The 23,008-nt window shown below is 37.6% G+C and overlaps 1 protein-coding gene across 1 annotated transcript; it reads left to right on the top strand.

Moving 5' to 3' along the window:
- Positions 1–4,738: 4,738 nt before the first annotated feature.
- LOC127655536 (cytochrome b5 reductase 4-like) lies at positions 4,739–21,077 on the top strand. The gene is made up of 16 exons (XM_052143424.1): positions 4,739–5,146; positions 5,390–5,543; positions 9,741–9,841; positions 9,961–10,045; positions 10,469–10,504; positions 10,621–10,693; positions 11,564–11,621; positions 11,710–11,803; positions 11,906–11,938; positions 12,753–12,875; positions 14,127–14,267; positions 14,366–14,515; positions 19,203–19,353; positions 19,736–19,822; positions 19,955–20,116; positions 20,237–21,077. Exons 1-16 carry the CDS (start codon positions 5,066–5,068, stop codon positions 20,289–20,291), a joined length of 1,584 nt encoding a protein of 527 aa, XP_051999384.1. The 5' UTR covers positions 4,739–5,065; the 3' UTR covers positions 20,292–21,077.
- The last annotated feature ends 1,931 nt before the right edge of the window (positions 21,078–23,008 follow it).

The raw sequence follows: 23,008 nt of genomic DNA, 5'->3' as shown, positions 1-23,008 counted from the left end.
CTCCATCACTACTGATGGTGCACCCTCAATGAAAGGAAAGCACAAAGGGCTTGTCGCTGAAATGTGAAAGAATAATCCAGAATTGTTCTGTGACCTTTCACTGTGTTGTGCACCATCAAACTTTATGCAGCAAGTAAGCTGATGGATACCTCATGAGGGTTATAGATACTGTGGTTTATGTTCAGTTACAAAAGGGATAGATTTGAGTCTAAATTGTGACCTGTGACTGCACATTCTGTATTAATGAGTTGCTATGTTGCCTGGTCTGACCCCGCGTCCACATGTGTGGACGTTGTCTTTTGGCATCACTATACACATCTGTGACGAGGAGGAGGGCGGGCCCGGGCCGTAACTACACATGCCCAGCCCCCAGATGGGCTAATCAGCCGAGGAGAGGAATAAATGAAGCAGAGAGAGAGAGACACATGCAGCTGCCATGTGTGTTTATGTTGTGTGTCTTTTTGTTTAAGTTCTTATTAAATATTATTATGACTGTTATTTTGACTCCCCGGGTGGACTGGAGCGAGTCCTCCGACCCCTGGCGGATGGAACGTCCCTCCGTGTTTTGGAGGCTGGCAATGAACTCCTCCGCCCCTGGCAGCGGCTCCACCGCTCCTGGCGGCCAGCAGCGAGCCCCTCATCCTCTCGCAGATGACGGCCATTCCTCCATGTCCAGGTGGTCGGCAGCAACTCCTCCACCCCCCGGCGGATGGTCGCAGTTGCTCCCCTGGGTGGACAACAGTGTCGAGGACTCCGCGATGGGCAGCCCTCCCCCTTCCTGGGTTTCGGCACCAATGTAACAAGGTTAAGGATGGGAAAGGAGGAGGCGGAAACCGCGGAGTGGGGTGGTGTAGTGGTCTAAGCACAATAACTGATAATCTTGTAATCAGAAGGTTGCTGGTTTGAGCCCCACAGCCACCACCATTGTGTCCTTGAGCAAGGCACTTAACTCCAGGTTGCTCCGGGGGGATTGTCCCTGTAATAAGTGCACTGTAAGTCGCTTTGGATAAAAGCGTCTGCCAAATGCATAAATGTAAATGTAAAATGAAGGTGGTCAACTTCATATGAGCATGGCCTCTGCTGCACTTCTGTTTCATGACATTGTTGGTCGAACTGGACGCTGCCTATGGATACCTCATTCTGCAGAGCAAAGTAAGATGGCTAAGTCAGGGAAAGGTCTTAAATTGGTGTCTGACTTTGCTCCCAGAGATAGTTCACTTTCTTAATGACATTGGCTATGGAGAGAGATTTCCAGACTTGAGAGACAAGGAATGGAGAACCAATCTTGCCTTTCTTGCTGACCTCATGGCTCACCTAATCAAGCTTAACCTGTAATTGCCAGGAGATGGGAAACTTGCCAATGACCTGTTGTGCTGTATTGAGAGTTTCAAAATAAAGCTGGGACTGTACACTACACAACTAAAAGATTGTGATTTAATTTTATTTTCCCACTACTGAATGACTTGTGTGAGGGTGTGTTGGATGCACAAAAGGGAGAAAGATTCACTGCAACAGTCAGATGCAAGAAAAATGTACTTGTGTTTTTCAGAATTCAAGAAACTTAAATTTGTTGGACACTTTATCAGAGACCCATTCACTTTCACTGTGGTAAAAATGTATGACTTGGCTAAAACTTTCAGTTTGCCCCGCCAATCACTTGAGGATGAATTAACAGATGTTCAGGCATGAGGAAATACCTATACAATGCAGCAAGCATCCTCAGTCACAGATATGTGGGGAAGCATCCCTCTTCACATGTTTCACCATTAATTTAATTTCTTGTCATGGTGACAATGTTAAAAAAAAAAAGGAGTACTTAAATGTTCAGAGCCTGTGATTTTCAGAAAATCAAAAATGGCCAGCTTCCTGTTGGATGGAGCTAATGACTATAAATATTGAAAGTTGTCAGACTTGATGAGAACTATATATGTTCCAAGTTTGGTGACTGTAGGTGAAAATGGGGGTGTTACAGAGGCCGTCTTACAAGCACATTTTAAAGGAGGCACTCCAGAGCTCCCGCTGCATACCACCCCCTGCACCTTTTAACCAGCCCTAATGGCTGACGACTCAGATGTGTGTGAAAAGGTTCATGAAATTTTAAGCATGCCAAGTGCCTAAAAAAATCCTGAAAGGAATAATAACAATTAATGCATTGCCATGGCAACAGTATTTAAGATATCAGATATTCCTTTACCATTTTATATCAGCAGTGAGGGCAATTTCAATGTCTGTTAAAAGTGCCAGATTTCTTGCTGCCAGTTGGTGGTGCTATGACCGTGACCCATAAAAGCCACATCCATGTGATTAGCCCCCATTACCATACATACAGCTGAATTTTCATCAAAATCATACAATGCACACAGAAGACATAAGGAACATCCTGTTTCACATTTTTAGCCATAAATGTATTGCTTTTAGCAACACACTGTCTTGGCATGATGTTGCACATATTTTGTGCGAGTCACTTAAATCCCCTAGAAGGAGTGAGTATTTAAAAGTTCAGAGCCTGCGAATTTCAGAAAATCCAAAATGGCCAACTTCTTGTTGTTAATGAAAGTTGTTTGGCTTGATTAGAACTAAATATGTACTGATTTTGGTGACTGTATGTGAAAATGGAGGTGCTACAGAGCCCCCCTTACATGACCATTTTCAAGGGGGTGCTACAGAGGGTGAATATTTTCTTTTAAGTCTGAAATCATTTATCTGAAAACTCTGTTACACATGGTATGATAGAAATGTGTGCATGTGGGGCAGAGAAACTGCTGCCCTCGTAAACACCACAGCATCCCTTATTTTTCCAATGGAAATCTGTGGTCAACTCCGCTACTGCAACGATCCCTCATTGAGATGCAATGGGCCCGAATTGAGTCTGCCCATAATGAAGTATGAAACCAAAGGTAACTTTGTGTGCACCAGCAGTCTAACAGATTGCGAACATGTGTGTAACTTGGTTGTACTTGCATGACTTGATTATTGGGGGGTTACCCCCTTCAAATTAATCTTCAATCATTTTTATTTTTTTCTGAGCATATGAATATAAAGCTAATTTCACAATATTATTTGATATCCTAAAAGTGAAGTAAAACATATCAACAAATGTGATATGCGCCATTATTTTAGTGAGAAGTAGATTTATGAGAAACAGGATTTTAGCTTCAGCTTTCAATTTGTCATAACTGTTTTATTCATGCCCTTTAATGCTGTGTGTGACAGGTCACAGTAGAATTTCAAACGCTCTCGCTCTCCAACGTCGACACAAACCCGATAGATAGATAGATAGATAGATAGATAGATAGATAGATAGATAGATAGATAGATAGATAGATAGATAGATAGATAGATAGATAGATTGATTGATTGATTGATTGATTGATTGATTGATTGATTGATTGGCCAAACGTCCTCTTTTTCGGACATATCTGTGATTCGGCTTTATAGTTGCATTATGATGTGCATCTAATACTTCATTGTGTGCATGCGAATATTTGTATTGCTGTAACCCCTCTTTGTAAGTCCCGCCTTCACACCAACTATTGGCCAAATTCCTGCCTGTCAATCTCACTAAAAGTTCCTTAGAATATGTGACAAAAAGTACTAGTCCCAGGAAGAGTACCTAAAATGGGCTTTAGTACCTGCAGTGGGAAGGGAAACCTAGCATTCATCTCACCCACACAGTCAATTTACAACAAAAACAAAAAAGCATAATGTACACCTTTGAGACTTTTAGTACGCAGTTTAAACTTGAGACTTTTATTTTGAAGATTCATCCTTAGACTATTTACTTTGCAGTCAGAATAATCAGATTAGTTCTAATTAAAAGTCCCACCAGATCAATGTACTACCCATTCATATTTGATTTAAAATTTGGGTTTAATAGTTTCATATCTCTGATCGTAAAAGTTAATTGGAATGGTAAAGGAGGAAGACGAGGACTTTGAGGAAGAAGATGAGGAAGATTATGGAGCTGAAAACAGAGGGATACTTTCAGCTGTCTTTTCTGTCATCTCTGATGTTGTGTCAGGTGAGTTTTCCTCTAATGTGTTTCATGAACGCTAAAATAACATGCCTTTTAGATTTAATAAAAAGTCTGTATGGTACAGAACGCAGTAGTTAAATTAGTGCAGTTGGATAGGATACGTTATATTTAATATTTTTTGCATAATTAGACAAGTAATGAGCTAAAGTAATGAGCTAAAATGTGGTGCAGTATAAGTGAATCAATTTAACTTAAGTAGAATGAAAAACGTTTATATCACATTACAGATAATTCTGAGCATTTCCCCCTTCTAGTACCCAAAGTAACAAAGACAAGACATCATTGTCTGAGACATCTAGATTGGACAGACATCACATCTGACTGTTTATACATAGGCCTGTTAAATAAATTATTCCAGTCATCAAACTCACCTATGCGTGCGAGCAAACGCACCTGAGGGGGAAAAAACTATAATGCACAATTGCCGCTGTTTTAAAAAAGTTTAAAAATTTTAATCAAACTAATTTGACACAAGTCCAAATGCCAACAACGGGCAATTATTTGAATTAAATGTTTGCCAAACATTTGACTTAAATATTTTGCTTTCCAGGTCTGGAAAAATCATGTAAATAAATAACATTTTAGGAATTCATAGGAATGTTTATACTGAATTTAAAATTGTGTCCAGTTACGCTCATGTAAGTATTTATTCCTCCATGTATCGTCTTTTATTATGAAATATGTGAGTAGTTTGCTGTTGACGTCATATTTTTGCGACTCTTTGTTTTGGTGATGACAGATCGGCTGCATCTTTAGTACTTACATCGTTTTTTGTTTATGAAAATTATATACTTTTCAGAGCAGCTGAACTGGATTCTGTTGTCATGTTGGATAGCTCACAAAAACAAATCAACCTGCCAAAATGAGAAAGTCGCATATTAAAAGGAAGTCACTCTTTAAACACTTCCTCGTGAATAAACACTGTCCAATCATATTCGGTGTGTTTGGGGCAGTTTTTCCTGATCACTGATATTCAGCGTGTTTGCGGCAGGCTTTCTTCGGAGCTGGAATTGTTTGAAAGGATCAGATATGTTGAATATCCCGTCTCAGTCTTTTCCTGCAGTTGGATCCCAGCAGAGAATCACTCCGGCCGGACAGTCCAGAAACAAGGTCCTTGATTCTTTATCGTCTGGAGATATTTGTTTTATGATGTTGTTATTTAATACATAACTCTACAAGACCGAACATGTAGTTAAAATGTTCACTTGGTGGGAAAAGTGACCGCTAAATGTTTAAATGTAACTGTTATTGTGAGTAAAGCACAGTTACTGAGCAATTTGTGTTTAATAAATATAGACTGCATGATTTTTTAACGTTATGTAATGAATTGTGCATGCTGTTTATTGGATATAGGTGATACTGAAGCCAGGCCACAGTCTCTTGGACTGGATCCGACTGACCAAGAGTGGACAGGATCTAACAGGACTGAGAGGAAGACTGATTGAAGTGACAGAAGATGAGCTGAAGAAACACAACACCAGAAACGACTGCTGGACGTGCATTAGAGGTATTATATTGCCCTACTGTACGTGTCCAATGGAGTGGAACAAATCTGCTCAATACCACCCAAAACACCAGAGAGGTCTGCCGCACTGAGAGTGTGCAGCGGTGTGGTTGTACAATAAAACTGTTAACCAATTCAGAGTGATTTCATCACCTGATCACAATCATTTGATCGAACCGATTGAGCACTTTAAATTCTAATTACATTTCACTATCCAAATAAGAGAATTTTAAGCAAATATTGAAAGGCCATTGTTAGATAATTTTGTCATCCAATGTATTTACTTTATTTTCTTGATCTGCAATCCCCGTCTCGATACGGCTCAGCTGAGGGAAGAAAGAAATGACACAGACACCCAATGCTATCAGATCCTTCTTCAAAGTTTATTGTTCAACACTTCGTTATATGGTCCAGAAAAAACACATTCCACAGGACCCCCACCTTATATGGGGGTGACATACATGTTTGAGCTACATGTGAAACGTGAGAGTGGAGACAGGAAACACATTCCTATAGAAAACATCCTATTCTTACAAGGGGCAGCTTTGATGTGATGACTCAGCAAGCTACATCACCCAGAGAAGTTGTTGAGAAGCCTTAATAATTTCACAGCCACGAATGCTGCTTTTTGTGTCTTATTTTCAGGTGCATCAGTGCATTATGTGCAGTGCAGCTCATCTCCTCTGTGTCACTACATGTTATTAACACTGCTTCGACCAAGAACATTTGCCATTACACAAATGTTAAATTAAAGTGAAACGGGAGGGCTTTGCGTTCAATATCAAAATGCTTGTCTAAACTTTCGCTGGACCATACATAACAGCTAGAATATAATATTTACCTGCTCTCCAGGAGCTGCTAAGAGTGCTATTAATGTGAAGCGAAGGTGATAGAATGCTGGCTGTGCAGTTGGATATAGTGGCAAGAAAAAGTGTGTAAACCCCCTGGAATTACCTGCATTTCTGCATTATTTATTCACAAAATGTGGTCTCGGGCCATATGTATGAAACTTCTAAGAAATGCTCTTAAGGATAGTCCTAAGCTTTGTCTTAAAAGTATAGTTTACCCAAAAAATGAAAATTCTCTCAACATTTACAGTGTGGGAAAAAGTATTTGATCCCCTGCTGATATTGTATGTTGCCCACTGACAAACAAATGATCAGTCTATAATTTTAATGGTAGGTTAAACAGTGAGAGACAGAATAACAACAAAACAATCCAGAAAAATGCATGTCAAAAATGTTATAAATTGAATTGTATTTTAATGAGGGAAATAAGTATTCGACCCCTCTGCAAAACATGACTTGGTACTTTTTGGCAATCACAGAGTTCAGATGTTTCTTGTAGTTGGCTGCCAGGTTTGCACACATCTCAGGAGGGATTTTATCCCACTCCTCTTTGCAGATCTTCTCCAAGTCATTAAGGTTTCGAGGCTGACATTTGGCAACTTGAACCTTCAGCTCCCTCCACATATTTTTTTATGGGATTAAGGTCTGGAGACTGGCAAGGCCAGGACCTTAATGTGCTTCTACTTGAGCCACTCCTTTGTTGCCTTGGCCGTGTGTTTTGGGTCATTGTCATGCTGGAATACCCATCCACGACCCATTTTCAATGCCCTGGCTGAGGGAATGCAGTTCTCACCCAAGATTTGACGGTACATGGCCCCGTCCATCGTCCCTTTGATACGGTAAAGTTGTCCTGTCCCCTTAGCAGAAAAACACCCCCAAAGCATAATGTTTCCACCTCTATTCTTGACGGTGGGGATGGTGTTCTTGGGGTCATAGGCAGCATTCCTCCTCCTCCAAACACGGCGAGTTGAGTTGATGCCAAAGAGCTCGATTTTGGTCTCATCTGACCACAACACTTTCACCCAGTTCTCCTCTGAATCATTCAGATGTTCATTGGCAAACTTCAGACAGGCCTGTACATGTGCTTTCTTGAGCAGGGGGACCTTGCGGGCACTGCAGGATTTCAGTCCTTCATGGCGTAGTGTGTTACCAATCGTTTTCTTGGTGACTATGGTCCCAACTGCCTTGAGATCATTGACAAGATCCTCCCGTGTAGTTCTGGGCTGATTCCTCACCGTTCTCATGATCATTGCAACTCCACGTGGTGAGATCTTGCATGGAGCCCCAGACCAAGGGAGATTGACAGTTCTTTTGTGTTTCTTCCATTTGCGAATAATCATACCAACTGATGTCACCTTCTCACCAAGCTGCTTGGCGATGGTCTTGTAGCCCATTCCAGCCTTGTGTAGATCTACAATCTTGTCCCTGACATCCTTGGACAGCTCTTTGGTCTTGGCCATAGAGAACCTGTGGTCAATCCTCAAAAGGCGAGTGGACAAGCAGAAGCCCACAAATTGTGATCAAATCTGAGCACTAATAAGGCAAGAATGGATCGCGATCAGTCAGGATTTGGTCCAGAAGCTGATATCCAGCATGCCAGAGCGAATTGCAGAGGTTATGAAGAACAAGGGTCAACACTGTAAATATTCTGTAAAGACTCTTTGCATATATTTAATGTTTTTTCTAACAAAAACAAAAGCCTTTAAAACTCATGAAATGCTTATCATTGTTTTACAGTATACCATAGAAAATGTGAACAAATGATCTACAAATACTGAAGTAGCAAACTGTGCAAAATGTATGTCACTGCCAGTACATTTGGCCACATGTGTGTGTGTAATGTAATATATACAGTATCTCACAAAAGTGAGTACACCTCTCACATTTTTGTGAGGGGACAGCAAATTTACACTGTTATACAAGCTGTACACTTACTTTTACATTGTAGCAAAGTGTCATTTCTTCAGTGTTGTCACATGAAAAGATATAATCAAATATTTACAAAAATGTGAGGGGTGTACTCACTTTTGTGAGATACTGTATATAATAGTTGAAAAGTATTCTATTTTCATTTGATTAAAGCTGTACAGTGTATATATTTGATTAAACAGTCAGAAAAGGCATACTTTTTATCTATAATACATTTTCCAGTTCTATTAGACAAGTAAAGAGTTCTGAGGTACCAGGGCTGGTAGTATACCAAAGCCAAAGTTTTGGTATCGAGCAACCCTTATTTGGCAATCGGATAATCAGTGGGCCAAAGCCGCTTGTCTGTTGGCCCCATGGAAGCCCCAGAAGTGACAATGGGAAGGCCACTGGCCCTGGGATGCACTAGCACACTCTTATTTGGCCAGACGTGGCTATTTAAGGAATAATTGATAAAAAATTATATTGAAAGATTTTACAGGAGAATGGCACAATGAGTAGTGGTCTGTCATTTGATACATGTAAGAGGTTGGGTGATGCAATAAGACAAAGACCCAAAAACCCTCAATCAACAACAGTATGGCTAAAGAAAAGGACAATTTGTGTTTAGAAAAGGCCAAGTCATTGTCCAGACCTTTACCTAATTGAGATGTTGTAGCTTGACCTGAAGAGGACTTTACTTTCAAGAAATCCTAGAAATATTAATGAACAAACAATTTTTCAAGAATTTCTTTTAATTTTTGTATTCTTTAAATCCCTCCTGAGCATTGTACAAGGCTGCTCAACAGCCATAAGGAACGTCTGTTGGAGGTTACTGCTGATAAAGGAAGTTCTATTAGTTATTAAATATAAGAGTTCACAGTTTTCTAGCATGGACTGTAAATAATTAAATGACACATTCAATAAAGAAATGAAAACTACAATTATTTGTTTGTCATTACTTTGTCAACAGATTATGTTTGTCTATTATTAGGTCTTGTGTGGAGATCAGACCAAATTTTATGAAAAATTAATGCAGAAATGCAGATAATTCCTAAGGGTACACAAACTTTTCCTTGTCACTGTATGTCTCAACTGACAAGCATTTCAAACAGTTTGTGTTGGCCCTATCAAACATCATGAAAAGCGATCAGATTACCTCAGAATTTGCGGTTATTATACAAAATTGCAAGCTAAATCGAATAATATCTGTGTGCTCTAAACTGTAAATAATTCATTTAATTAAAGAGTCACACTTGCTTTAATTTAACAACCAATTTCCCCAGAAGTGATGATTTTGTCCTCTTATTAAACACATGGGATGGATACTTGGAAGCTTTATTTGCAATATTTGTTTTTACAATATTCAGATTTTTTGCATAACTTCGTGAAAGAAAATTTGGGACCATGGATGACTTATTTGGACTTATGTGTATATTTTCTGCAGGTGTGGTGTATAACGTGAGTGCCTACATGGATTTCCATCCCGGTGGAGAGGCAGAGTTAATGAGGGCTGCTGGGATTGACAGCACTGACCTCTTTGACCAGGTAAATGCTTCATGAGTGAGGCATTTGAAATAACAAATGGTTATTAGAATAGGAGAACATAGATTAATCATAAACAAATGTTGTTCACCCAAGCCTTGATGTTTCATGTGGTTCATCAGGTGCACCGGTGGGTGAATTATGAGTCCATGCTGAAGGAGTGCCTGGTGGGGAAGATGGCAACAAAGACCAACCCTGCTACTCAAGGTTCCAGTAAACTCTTTGATGTGTAGTAATGATGTGTTTACACAGTAGTAAAGTGTTCCTTGCAGGGCTTCCATTTTCATTTCTATTTCACCCCAATTTCTCCATAAGTGACAATTTTGGTCTGTTAAACACATGGGATGGAAATGCTGCTTTATTTGCCCTTTTTTATTGCGATATTAAACATTTTCACATTAAAAAAAAATTGTAACTTGAGCGGAAAAGCTATATTTATATAAGCTATAATTGGTGGTAAATATCAGTCAGATGCTGTAAGTGGGAGGTTCTTGGCCGGAATAAGCTTCAAAGTGGACCAGACTTTATGCTGATTGTCAAAAGTCTACCTTGCATTCACGTGATCTCTACATGGTTGACTCTGAAATGTTTAATTTGGTCTCTAAACTGTTGTTCTTTTGAGTTCTGCAGTTCAGATATCAAAGACGGAGAATGCTCATGTGAACGGTACGACATCAAAATTACATCAATGTCTAATTGTAATAGTGAGACTTGTCGAGAGAATATTATTGTTTATTTCAGTCATGAGGAGTAATATTATGTGATACTCATCTTTTTTTTAGGTCTGCCTCCTCCACCCTCAAGACTGGAGCCTTCGACTGCTGCTGCCCCCATAGCCAAAGATCATCGCCCTCGGTGCGTTTGACTTTCATTATATGATGATTATAATTATACTGAGTGATTCTGCATATCTGAATTATCCAAAGTAAAAAAACAGACCTTTACCTAATTGAGATGTTGTAAAAAAAAAAACAAAAGTAAAAAAACAAACTTTTGTTCTTTTTTTTTTTTTAAATTTTTATTCAAACACAGAAAATCAAAACATAAAACACAATCAACTTTTAACACCCACTACCACCCATCCCCAAAGCCACCCGACCCTTAACAAACACCCCTTTTGTCATACATGAGCACATACACAAGAAACAGAAACAACTAAAAAGAAAAAATATATTTATAAAAATCACACACATTAATAACTACCACTCTCTCCACTGATCCACCCTGAGAACCCTCCAAGAACGGCAAGTATCTACCCCTTTTCCCAACAAACAAATCCAAATTCCCCAGTCTTCTATATAACCCCCTCTTCTAAAGCCACCACCCTCCCCATCTCCGAGCACCACTCCTGAAATGGTATCACCTGTCTGGTGACCATAACACTGGATAGGACATAATCCTCCACATAATTCTCCACATATCCCTGTCTGGGGTATCAGCTTGAGCACATAAGTGTATTTTAATGTCTCCAGAGCCAGAGGATTTTTAATTCTTTGACATGTTGACTTCTTAGAACAGTTATGTAGCAGAGTGTCTGCGGTTTAAGACACAAAAATAATTAAAAACTAGCACAGTTAGTTTTAAAAACTAACAAACTGTGATTGGTCACTTCTGGCTTTGCAAGACTATACTGTATGTCATGCACACATGAATTGATGGCTGCCTGTTTACACAGCAAGTAGCATTGAATGAAGAACATAGTCTTTTTTTGTACTTCAACTTTAGGTATGATTGGTTCCAGACGGATGCCACTGTCAACATTGTTGTTTACACCAAACGAAAGGTCAGCATCAGAGCTCATGTTCATGTCTAGTCATAAAACTTGGAAAAAAAAGGTCATACCAAGCAATCTTTTGGTTTTCCTGCACCAGATTCCCAGCTCCGGCTGTGCGGTGGTGGATGTGCAGGGTGATACCCTTCGAGTTGAGATGCTTTTGGGGAAGATGTCGTACCTGCTTCACTGGCGTGAGTCTTTTTGCATGGATTTCTTCAAGTACACACACACACACATGAACATTGTTTTGTATTGCTCTGTCTGTATCTTTTATTATTTTATTTTATTTTCAGGCCTATCCAGTGAAGTTCAAGGACATGTTGATGGTCAGTGCTATGTTAAATTGCATATTTTATCTTTTGTATTATCTAGAATTGTATTGCAAATGACCATTTACAAAATAGTACTGCGGTGGTACTGTGGTATCAGATGATAATACTGTGATACCACATAATACTATAATATACTGAATATGATATAGAATTGAAAGATTGCCATTTTTATTTACATTCAGTTACCATGGTGCATATAAAGCCAACCTATTACAATGGTTAATGTCCATAAAATCATGGGAAATGTAATTTTATATAATAGTGGAGTACATAAATACTACTTGTATACATTTACATTTACATTTATTCATTTGGCAGACGCTTTTATCCAAAGCGACTTACAAAAGAGGAAGAACATCAGCAAATCATCTTAGGGAGACAGTGGTACAAAAAGTGCCATATTACAAAGTTTCACTATCATCAGAATAGTATACAAAACAGATTTAAGTGCAACAAGAAATGCAAATATTTTTTTTTTTTTTATTTAATGACCGGTTAAGTGCTTTTGGAAAAGATGTGTTTTTAGCCGTTTTTTGAAGATAGAGAGTGAGTTAGCTTCCCGGATTGAGTTGGGAAGGTCATTCCACCACCGTGGTATGATGAAACTGAAAGTCCGGGAAAGTGTTTTGGTGCCTCTTTGTTTTGGTACGACAATGCGACGTTCCTTAGATTCCTTAGACTTGTATCTCGTTGATTAGATATATCTCACAGTATTTATAGGAGAAAAGCAGAAATGACCACAATGAAACCGAATGCTTATTTTGCACATTTTTAGGGATCTGCTTCTGTTTTTTTTCTCTGCTCATAGTCCAGAAAGCCCACTCTGTTGGAAAAGTTCAGGTGTGTCTGCACAAATCAGTTAAAGACAAGTGGACACGAGTGGGACAACCACTTGAACTTCATGATTCGTTTATTCAGAGTAAGGATCGTGGTGAGTAACAAACCTGAACTCAGTATATGGCAGATAGAAAGATCTACTTTTCAGATCACTCTTCATTTTTGCTTATAAAAGTAAAGAAACACATTCATATATATATATATATATATATATATATATATATATATATATATATATATGTATGTATATATATATATATATATATATATTATGTTTTTTAATATTGGCAACCCAACTTTAACATATATACAGTTTTTATATATTTTTTAAATATTACACTCTACTTCAACATATACATTTTATTTTATATATATATATATATATATATATATATATATATATATATATATATATATATTATATTAGAAACCCTAATTCAACATATCATTTTTTTAATGTTTGTTTTAATATTAGAAACCCAACTTCAACAAATAATTGTTATAATAATTTACAATCTTAGAAACCCAACTTTAACGTATAATATATATATTATAAGTTAAATGGAAAACAAAAAGAACAATTCACACAAACTGATATATATATATATATATATCAAAATAATCCTTTTAACTGCAGCCCTAAAAACCCATGTGACTTTCTAATGTGGAACACAAATTCGCTGATTTCAATACAATGTCAGCTGATAGTGACTCATTTTAAAGCTTTAAATTGGACCTACACAGAGATAAAAGGACCCATGTACCATAAAAGTAGTTTGTGCTACTCATGCTTCATATTCCATGTCTTTAGAAGGCACACGATTTGGTACGAAACAACCCAAAAATGTATGTTACAGTGAAAATCTTGAAGTCTGCCATAGCTCTTGTTTGCACATGAATGTGCATGAGAAAAGAGAAAGTCTTACGGGTTTTGAATGACATGAGGGTGAATAAATTATGACAGAATTTTCATTTTTGTGTTTAATGTCCCTTTAATTGGTTTGTTGGCTTCCTGTCTGACAATAAGTTAATATACAAATCCGCTGCGACGTCATTTTACATAACCGAAATTATGAATTCCTCTAATATCTAAAAGGCTTTTTAAAGACTTTTTAAACAGAATTTATGGACCATGTCAGTGTTTTTATTTTTGTATGTATCAAAAAACAGTTTAGTTGCCTAATTTCCTTCTCAATATTTTTATTTTTTTACATATTTGTTTAATGTTTGTGTAATTTATTTATGTTTTATGTCACCTTTGAGGGCAGGTCTCTTTTGAATCTCAATGGATTTACCTGGTAAAAAATAAGAGTTGATAACAACACCTGATGACATTGTCTTACAGGCCTCTTCTACAGGGAATGTGTGTTGGTTTCGAAAACAGCAGTCACACATGACACACAGATCTTTCGTTTGCAACTTCCTCCCTGTTCACGATTGCATGTTCCTGTGGGCAGACACGTCTACCTCAAAACATCTGTTCAGGGTAACGCATCACATCACATCACGTCATGTGCCATGAATGGAGAGTCAGGTGTTGATGGAGTTTTCAGCAGGCTGTGTGTTTGTGTGTTCGGTGAGCAGGTGCAGATGTTGTAAAGCCCTACACACCAGTGGATCACACTCTAATGCCTCCTGCACAATCCAGTGTGGAAATGGGCTCATATATTCATCTCATGATAAAGATCTATCCTGATGGAGTGTTGACACCTCATCTTGCCAACCTTCCCATTGGTTAGTAACTGTTTATTCAGTAGTAAGAACAACCTGTAGAGTTTTTGCTGCTGCACTAGATATACTGTATATACAGATTGGCATGTGAAGTAGAGTTTTTGTTGTATCGCCGCTCCATCACAGCTTGAGGCATGTATAGGATTTAACTGATGTATGGTCAGTGGTGTGCGTATATTTCCTGTTGTACAACTGCTTTGAACGTGGCTCTTCCAGTTAAGGCATGGTCACATTTACCTTTGCATGGCAAAATTCCGCTGGCGAAGAAGGCGGCAGTAGTGGATGTTGAGCGCATATGAAACCAGGAAAAACAAATTGCCAAGCAAACTCTTTATGCTGCACTTTTACTCTGTGAGAGTGAAGTTAAAAAGAAAACAGTTGCTAACATTTTGTCCTCGTCATTTGTGAATATTCAGTGCAGCTGTGTCACTGCCAAACAGGGTTGGGCTGAGTACTAATGAATACTATTGTTTTCCAATGAATCACTTAAAAGTGACATATGCAGAATCATTTTAGAATACATATTTATAAAGGCAGAATTGGATGAATTACGTGTAAACCGTCATCATTATCTTTTTTGAACTGCTACATCTCCACTTAATCTGAATAGCTAGTTTCTTTAAATTAGTTGTGGGGTTGGACACTATTGTTTTTCTTTACTGAATGCAGTAGGCAAACAGAAGGAAGTTTGTGGTCAACTACAATATTTGAACAACATTTTAATCATCTTCTTAACTCATTATTTGATTGGACTGACATTTTTATTTTTGGGTGCTTTTGATTCGTTTACCTTTTTTCTGTTTGTTTTTATGAATCACTTTGTATGAGATGTTTTTTAAAAGTGCGATATTAGATTATTTTTGTTATTGTCTGGACTGATCTACTTCAAGTCCTTTTCCCTCATACAGTCTTTATAGTACTTTCTCCCATATTTCACCTATTAATATTATTTTGAAGGTTGCTAGATATTCAATCCGGGAACTTCAGTTTACAAAGAGGGAACTGTTACAATGCTTAACATTATTCTAGATTGTTCTGCACCAAGTTTCAGCGCTTGACAAATGGCAATGTTTTTTTCTTCTGCTCTAGTGTGCTTAGGGGCTGCTGTGCCTTGTATGTTTACTGTTATAATTCTGTTATGGATGTTGCCTAAGATGCTTACAAAAATACAGCCTTTACCAACATAGTGAACAATGAATTGCAGCATCAGAATATACATAAAGCTCCAGGTGAAAGTAAAGTAAATATTTTACTATTGTATACAACAAATAGTAGTAATAATAGTAACACTGTATCATATTATAATGACAAACTGGACAGCAATAAATCATTGTTGGGTAATAATATTAATAAATAACAACTGATATACACCCGCTTTACAAAAACTGTTTTGTAAAAAATATATGTAGGTAAATATTGCTTTTTTACTTTTACGTGGAAAAACTTGCATTAATTTTAACTTTTTTTATTTCATTAAACATTTTGAATGCACTTGGTTTCCCTGATATAGGATGAATTTAAAATAAATACATTTTATGACATTTTTAAAGCATACTGTACATTTTCGAAAAGGGGCCCCGGGTTGGTCGGTTGCTTGGGTACTCAGAAACCATAAACCCGCCCCTGGTTATAGGACTGGTATCGGGTTAGATACTTCACTCATGTACTCGTTCTCTACTAAATGTCCTGACACCACTCATCATACAATTGAGTAGAGCTGCCGTTGTGCAGTGTGAGTGGCATAGAGACGCACGAGCCGAGTCTTCTGCAAAGCTGGGAAGTTTTTTAATTGCTGTTAATTGGTTCGTTTTGATGTTTCAATGTAATTATTCATTATTGACTTCTCAGTGCCATTTGAGAGTGAGGACAAAAGAGAGAGTGCTCAAAACACTCGCGCATCTCTGCTTGTACTTGTGTATCAACCAAGGGAGCACAATCATTTTGATCAAATTAAAATCATCTTTGTAACATCAGTAACAACAGAACAGAAACTATGATTGAATTACTAATTAATCAAGAGTAATTCCTTGAATCACATCATAGCAGGAAAATGTTATATATTGTGACTATTGTTAAGTGCCACACCCAAAACTGCTTGTGCTTTGCAGTGACACTGAATGGAAAGTTCATGGAAAAATTGAAAAAAATCAAATGCAAAGTAAAGTTCTTTCTTTACTGCATTGTCAGAAATTAACTTTTCCATAAAGGGGCCAATTATTGCCCTATTGATATCATTTTCAGGGGAATGTTTTTGTTTAAAATGTAGTCATCCTTTTCCAAAAAAAAAATATTTTGTGATAATGTGTAATGCTACTCTTAAAGTAGAATTTTAAGAACTATATCAGATGGTATATACAAAAATAACAGGGCATTGTTTGGCCCCACATTTTGAACTTTAGTGTTTTTCCCCCGATCCCCCCTTATGCCTCCTACACACTACACAACTTTCAAAGATCGGATCGTGAAACCATTCATATTACACATCTATCACACGTCTTGTCATGGAAGTCGTAGCATTTTCAAATTACACGAGGAATCGGCGACAGGGGTGAACACATTACAAGACATTTCACTATTGACAAATCCCTGACGACTCTGCCTGGACTCCAAATTACGTTTCATAAGAGTACACACCAGAAGTGATACGAGATACGAAAACACATGCATGATCATATGTTATGCATTTCAGAATATGATGTGTATGTTTTTAATCATATAAAATTGACCTATTTGTTTACCTGACTGTCCAAGAGAATTGGCACTCTTCTCTTTCTCCACCTGGTTGTGGTACAGTTCAGAGGAAACATCAAATCTGGTCTTCCACTAATTTTTCCTCCATTTCTTCGGTCCAATGAGACTTTCTTGATATCACAGTCATGCTAGTTGATGTTCTGTTGCAGGTTCATCAGGACTCCTCCCACTGAAACTTCCCGTGCCCCGTTTCTTGCTCTCTCATTGGCTGTTGGTCAACACTGCAGTTGTATTCAGTCAAAACACGTTTTACATTGCAGGATTTGGAGTCGCTGACAGTTCCAGATATTTAACATTCTAGTTATCTTGCTGACATCAGTGATGCCTCGGCGACGTGTCGGTGATCGTGTCATTGATAGTTCATACATTGTGTTCGTCGTTCACGGGAGCGAGCTCCGATTTGCTTTTTTCGCCGGCTTCCACAAAACTGTCAGCGAGCGAGAATCGGGCTTAAAATCGTGTAGTGTAAATTAATCGGCATTCGTTTATGACCCTGCATCACTGTTCTAATAGAAGCATGTTTGGTGAAGGAAATATCCTTTTATTAGGCTAACTCAAAATGTGATTAAAACATAATATTAAGCATACGATATAAAGATGATGCAATAGTGGCATCTAGCCTTTTTAAAATTATTATTATTTCACGGTTCGGCCCGTGACACCTAATTTCTTTTAGAAGTAGAAAATGTTTGAATAATCATGCTTTAGTGTCTACATCAAACCTTTTGGTCACCGTGGTGCATTTCTAAATTGTACCACGCCTTTAGAATTTGGAGTCCGAATTATACATTTTATAAAAACGATTACTGTTTTAAGTCTTGTATGTGAAGCTGTTTTTGCTCTAATGCTGGATTTATCATTCTTTTATGAATTTTTTTTTGTCTTTTAATTGAAATCTTTGAAGTTACAAATAGGAAGTGAAAATAATTTAATGAGCCTTCTAAAATGAGGCAATGTGCCATCTCAGGTTTTTTATTATTATTTATAATTATTCATATTTCAGTTCCATAAATACATTTCATATATCACTATATACAGTATACATATACTTGCACATGCATTATATGCAACAACATATATTCAAAATACTACAAAAATGCCTTTTTTCCATATGTAAAATATTTTTCCAAGTCATAGTGGAATTGAAATATGCAGACTACATATATAAAACTACAGTTCATATGTTTGGGCATATATGTTCATGGTCACATATAAGATTTAACACTGATAATAAGCATACAGTACATTATAGTATTTTTGTATATTCATATTAACAGGCTATTTATTATTTATTAAGTCAAAACTCAAGTTATGGCATTTTATTCTAATTATTATTTTTAAATCTACACAGAAAGAAGCATATTTCATGTATGTTCGCCTATTTTATTTTATTTAAGTCGTGTTAGATTCGGATCTACATCTACACTGTTAACACTGCAGGTGTCATGATGAAACAAAGCTGTACCTTTATGAATGAGTGCACACTAAAAGCCAGCTCATTCATTAATGTTTCAAGTCATTTTAAGTTCAATTGATTTTAACTTAAAATGAGTCTATTCCTCCCTCTGAAACTTTATCAGCTGGTGTCGCTGTTGGACAGTATCACTTTAGAAATATATCTGCTATACACGTTGAGCTCACAATTTGTTATATTTCTTTTGTAATATTTATGTACAGTGGATTATTTTCTCTCCCAAATTTTGGAGGAGGCACTGCCTCCCTTGCCTCCTCGGAGAAAACACCACTGAATGCAATGAAGTATGTTTCATAATTAAATTAATAAATTAATTCTTCAGAAATGCTGAATCTCAATTTAACTGAAAGTGGATTGCATGTATATAATAATATCTTAGAAGTTAGTGTAATTTGACTGAGCTTTAATGCATTTGCTGTGTGTTATTCAGTCTTTATCATCTGTGTTTTCTGTTGTCTCTGACAGGAGCTCCTCTGTCAGTAGGTGGTCCTGAGGGGTCCTTTAGTCTGCGTGTGCTGCGTGATGTCACTCATCTGTACCTGTTAGCAGCCGGCACAGGATTCACACCCATGACTCGTCTCGTACACCTGGCCCTACAGGACCTCACCTCAATCAGGTCTACATCACAGAAATCTCAATAACAGATTCATCTTCCCTGTCATCTATAATGTACTCATGATGTGATTAGAATGCATTAGAAATGTGCCTAAATAACACACTTTCATAATCGACTACCATAGTCACTGAGTTGTCTGAATGACTAGTCTGTGCAATATATAATTAAACTTGGTTATGTTCACGTGGCCCAGAAACGGCTTCTTTAAAACTTTTGAAATGTTTAGTGCTTATTCAAGTTTGCTTTGATTTACTTTTGTCTTCTACATCATAAACTGATTGTGGATATAACATTTTGTACTTAAATTAGGGGTGAACTCCACACTTGCTGTTTTGTGATTGATGTATTTTACCAAAGTCAAACATGTTGTCTCTTTCTTTAGAAAAACCAAGCTGATTTTCTTCAATCGACAGGAGAGGGACGTACTCTGGCGCTCTGAGCTGGATGAGTTATGTATGAAAGAGGAAAGGTAAAAAAATAAATAACATGAATTACATCACTCTTGGTTTTTATCATGAACATCACATTTCTGAATTCTATATTTGAATTCTCAGCAATTTGTTAGCTGATAAGAGTGATTGTTTTTCTGTGTGTTTGGCAGGTTTGAGGTAGAGTATGTTCTTTCAGAGCCTGCAGACTCATGGACGGGCATGACAGGACAGATAGACTCTCATATGCTGCAGAAATTCCTGGAGAAACCAGAAAACTCCAAGTGTTTAGTGTGCGTGTGTGGCCCCGCTGCATTCGCAGAGCTAGCATTGCAGTGAGTGTTTCTTACCAACCACACACCTTAATGATAAATCAGAAGCGATTTGAGTTAATACAATGATTAAATCCAGACGTATTAAGCAATAAATGAGTTCTTTTCATGATTTAATTACAGGTTGGTCAGGCAGTTGGACTTCAGTGAAGAGGAGATTCATGCATTTCAAGGATGATTGGATCTTTGGAGTTTCTTTCTTGCAAACTATCTCTATGCATATCAAATGCAATTATGACATTGGCAAAAGCTGGCTGCTCTCTACAGACAGAGACAACTACCCATACCAGCAACAGAAGCACTTTTTTCCCAGCATTTCTATTTGCGGCCCCCCCATTGGCTTCACTGTCACTAAACCTGGCAAATACCAGCTGACTGTTTGAGACTTACAACTTCAAGCTAGATTGAATATTTCTTTGACTGTCCAGAAATACATGGAAAGTTTAAGCAAAACAACAGAAAAATCAAAAGAGAGCCATTTTGTTGCTGCGTCCTCATATAGCAGATATTCCGAATGACCAATTCTTCAGACTTGAATGCAATCCATGGGCAAATTAACAATGAGCTATTATTAATTACTGTTTGGACATTTTGATCTGACTGCCAAATGAGTTTCTAGAAAAATCAAGGTTTCTCAGTACATTTGTACAGAACATGTTCCAATATGTCAAATTAGATTTAACAATTTTACACAAAAGTTAACTTCTTAAATCTGATTCCTGCCTCTGGGATTATTGTAGGTAAATTGAAATGTGGTAGCATCCAAAATATCTACGCTGTAAAGTCAAATGTCACAGGTTTGATATCAGATTAGAGGGTAAATGGAGAGATCTATTTGTACTAGTAACTTTACTGTATGTTGCTTTGGATAAAATGTTTGATATGTTAGTTAACCAAATATTTATTTCTAGAAGAAAATTAATTTTAATAAAAGTTCACGAGATCACAAATATTGACGTCACACAATGATTTGAGTTAACTAGCGGTGGTGGCAGTATTAGACTCACTATATATGGTGTTGATATTGCGATTATGGACTTAAATGCTGAATGCAGTGTTCCTCAAAATCTGTTCAGCAGCAACAAGGCCTGATTCATGCCTGCTGTAGATGAGGAACTGACAAAGAAACAACATTTTTTAGGGCAGGGGTTTGACTGTTTTGCATTGACAGTTTGCCCCTGCTGGAAGATGCTGTAACAATTTACATTTAGGGTGCCTACATATACTAGATTTTACGCTGCTTCAGAGAAAGCTGTAAATGAGGATAATGCATCGGAATTGATGGGAGAGGGAAAAAAAGAGGTTTAAACTTTTGATGCAACAAACTCAGTCAGCCGTTGACCAATGAGAATAAAGGTGGGTCCAGATGTGCTGCTTGAATTCAGACTTGAGGCATTTGCACACGGACTATGAATTTTCACAGCAATTAAAACTTTGTTTCTATTCAATGTATTTCTATGAAATCATTAACACCTGGAGCGAAAAATCTGCACGCCAACAAAGTGAGGTTATTTTCTTTCAGTGACCATACTTGTCAATTGGCACATAGTTTTTTTTGTGTCTACTTTTAAACTAAGTAAAAACAACTAAGATAGATAGATAGATATACACTCACCTAAAGGATTATTAGGAACAGCTGTTCAGTTTCTCATTAATGCAATTATCTAATCAACCAATCACATGGCAGTTGCTTCAATGCATTTAGGGGTGTGGTCCTGGTCAAGACAATCTCCTGAACTCCAAACTGAATGTCAGAATGGGAAAGAAAGGTGATTTAAGCAATTTTGAGCGTGGCATGGTTGTTGGTGCCAGACGGGCCGGTCTGAGTATTTCACAATCTGCTCAGTTACTGGGATTTTCACGCACAACCATTTCTAGGGTTTACAAAGAATGGTGTGAAAAGGGAAAAACATCCAGTATGCGGCAGTCCTGTGGGCGAAAATGCCTTGTTGATGCTAGAGGTCAGAGGAGAATGGGCCGACTGATTCAAGCTGATTGAAGAGCAACTTTGCCTGAAATAACCACTCGTTACAACCGAGGTATGCAGCAAAGCATTTGTGAAGCCACAACACGCACAACCTTGAGGCGGATGGGCTACAACAGCAGAAGACCCCACCGGGTACCACTCATCTCCACTACAAATAGGAAAAAGACGCTACAATTTGCAAGAGCTCACCAAAATTGGACAGTTGAAGACTGGAAAAATGTTTCCTGGTCTGATGAGTCACGATTTCTGTTGAGACATTCAGATGGTAGAGTCAGAATTTGATCTCAACCCAATAGAGCATCTTTGGGATGTGGTGGAACGGGAGCTTCGTGCCCTGGATGTGCATCCCACAAATCTCCAACTGCAAGATGCTATCCTATCAATATGGGTCAACATTTCTAAAGAATGCTTTCAGCACCTTGTTGAATCAATGCCACGTAGAATTAAGGCAGTTCTGAAGGCGAAAGGGGGTCAAACACAGTATTAGTATGGTGTTCCTAATAATCCTTTAGGTGAGTGTGTGTGTGTATATATATATATATATACACACACACACACACACACACACACGTGTGTGTGTTAATGTAGTCTATGATATACTTCTACAAAGTAAAGCTATGTACTGTACATGTACAGTGAGGAAAATAAGTATTTGAACACCCTGCTATTTTGCAAGTTCTCCCACTTAGAAATCATGGAGGGGTCTGAAATTGTCATCATAGGTGCATGTCCACTGTGAGAGACATAATTTTAAAAAAAAATCCAGAAATCGCAATGTATGATTTTTTAACTATTTATTTGTATGAAACAGCTGCAAATAAGTATTTGAACACCTGAGAAAATCAATGTTAATATTTGGTACAGTAGCCTTTGTTTGCAATTACAGAGGTCAAACATTTCCTGTACTT

The sequence above is a fragment of the Xyrauchen texanus genome, chromosome 15 (assembly GCF_025860055.1).
Source record: "Xyrauchen texanus isolate HMW12.3.18 chromosome 15, RBS_HiC_50CHRs, whole genome shotgun sequence".
Lineage (NCBI taxonomy): Eukaryota > Metazoa > Chordata > Actinopteri > Cypriniformes > Catostomidae > Xyrauchen > Xyrauchen texanus.
Note: the sequence above shows the minus strand (reverse complement) of the source record. Positions and strands in the feature narration are given on the sequence as shown.

Bases quoted from the DNA above. Each gene is read 5' to 3' on its own strand.
- LOC127655536 (XM_052143424.1), top strand. From the start codon at position 5,066: ATGTTGAATATCCCGTCTCAGTCTTTTCCTGCAGTTGGATCCCAGCAG. The intron at 9,842-9,960 runs GTAAATGCTTCA...GTGGTTCATCAG, and splicing joins GCACTGACCTCTTTGACCAG to GTGCACCGGTGGGTGAATTA. The intron at 11,622-11,709 runs GTCAGCATCAGA...TTCCTGCACCAG, and splicing joins TTGTTTACACCAAACGAAAG to ATTCCCAGCTCCGGCTGTGC.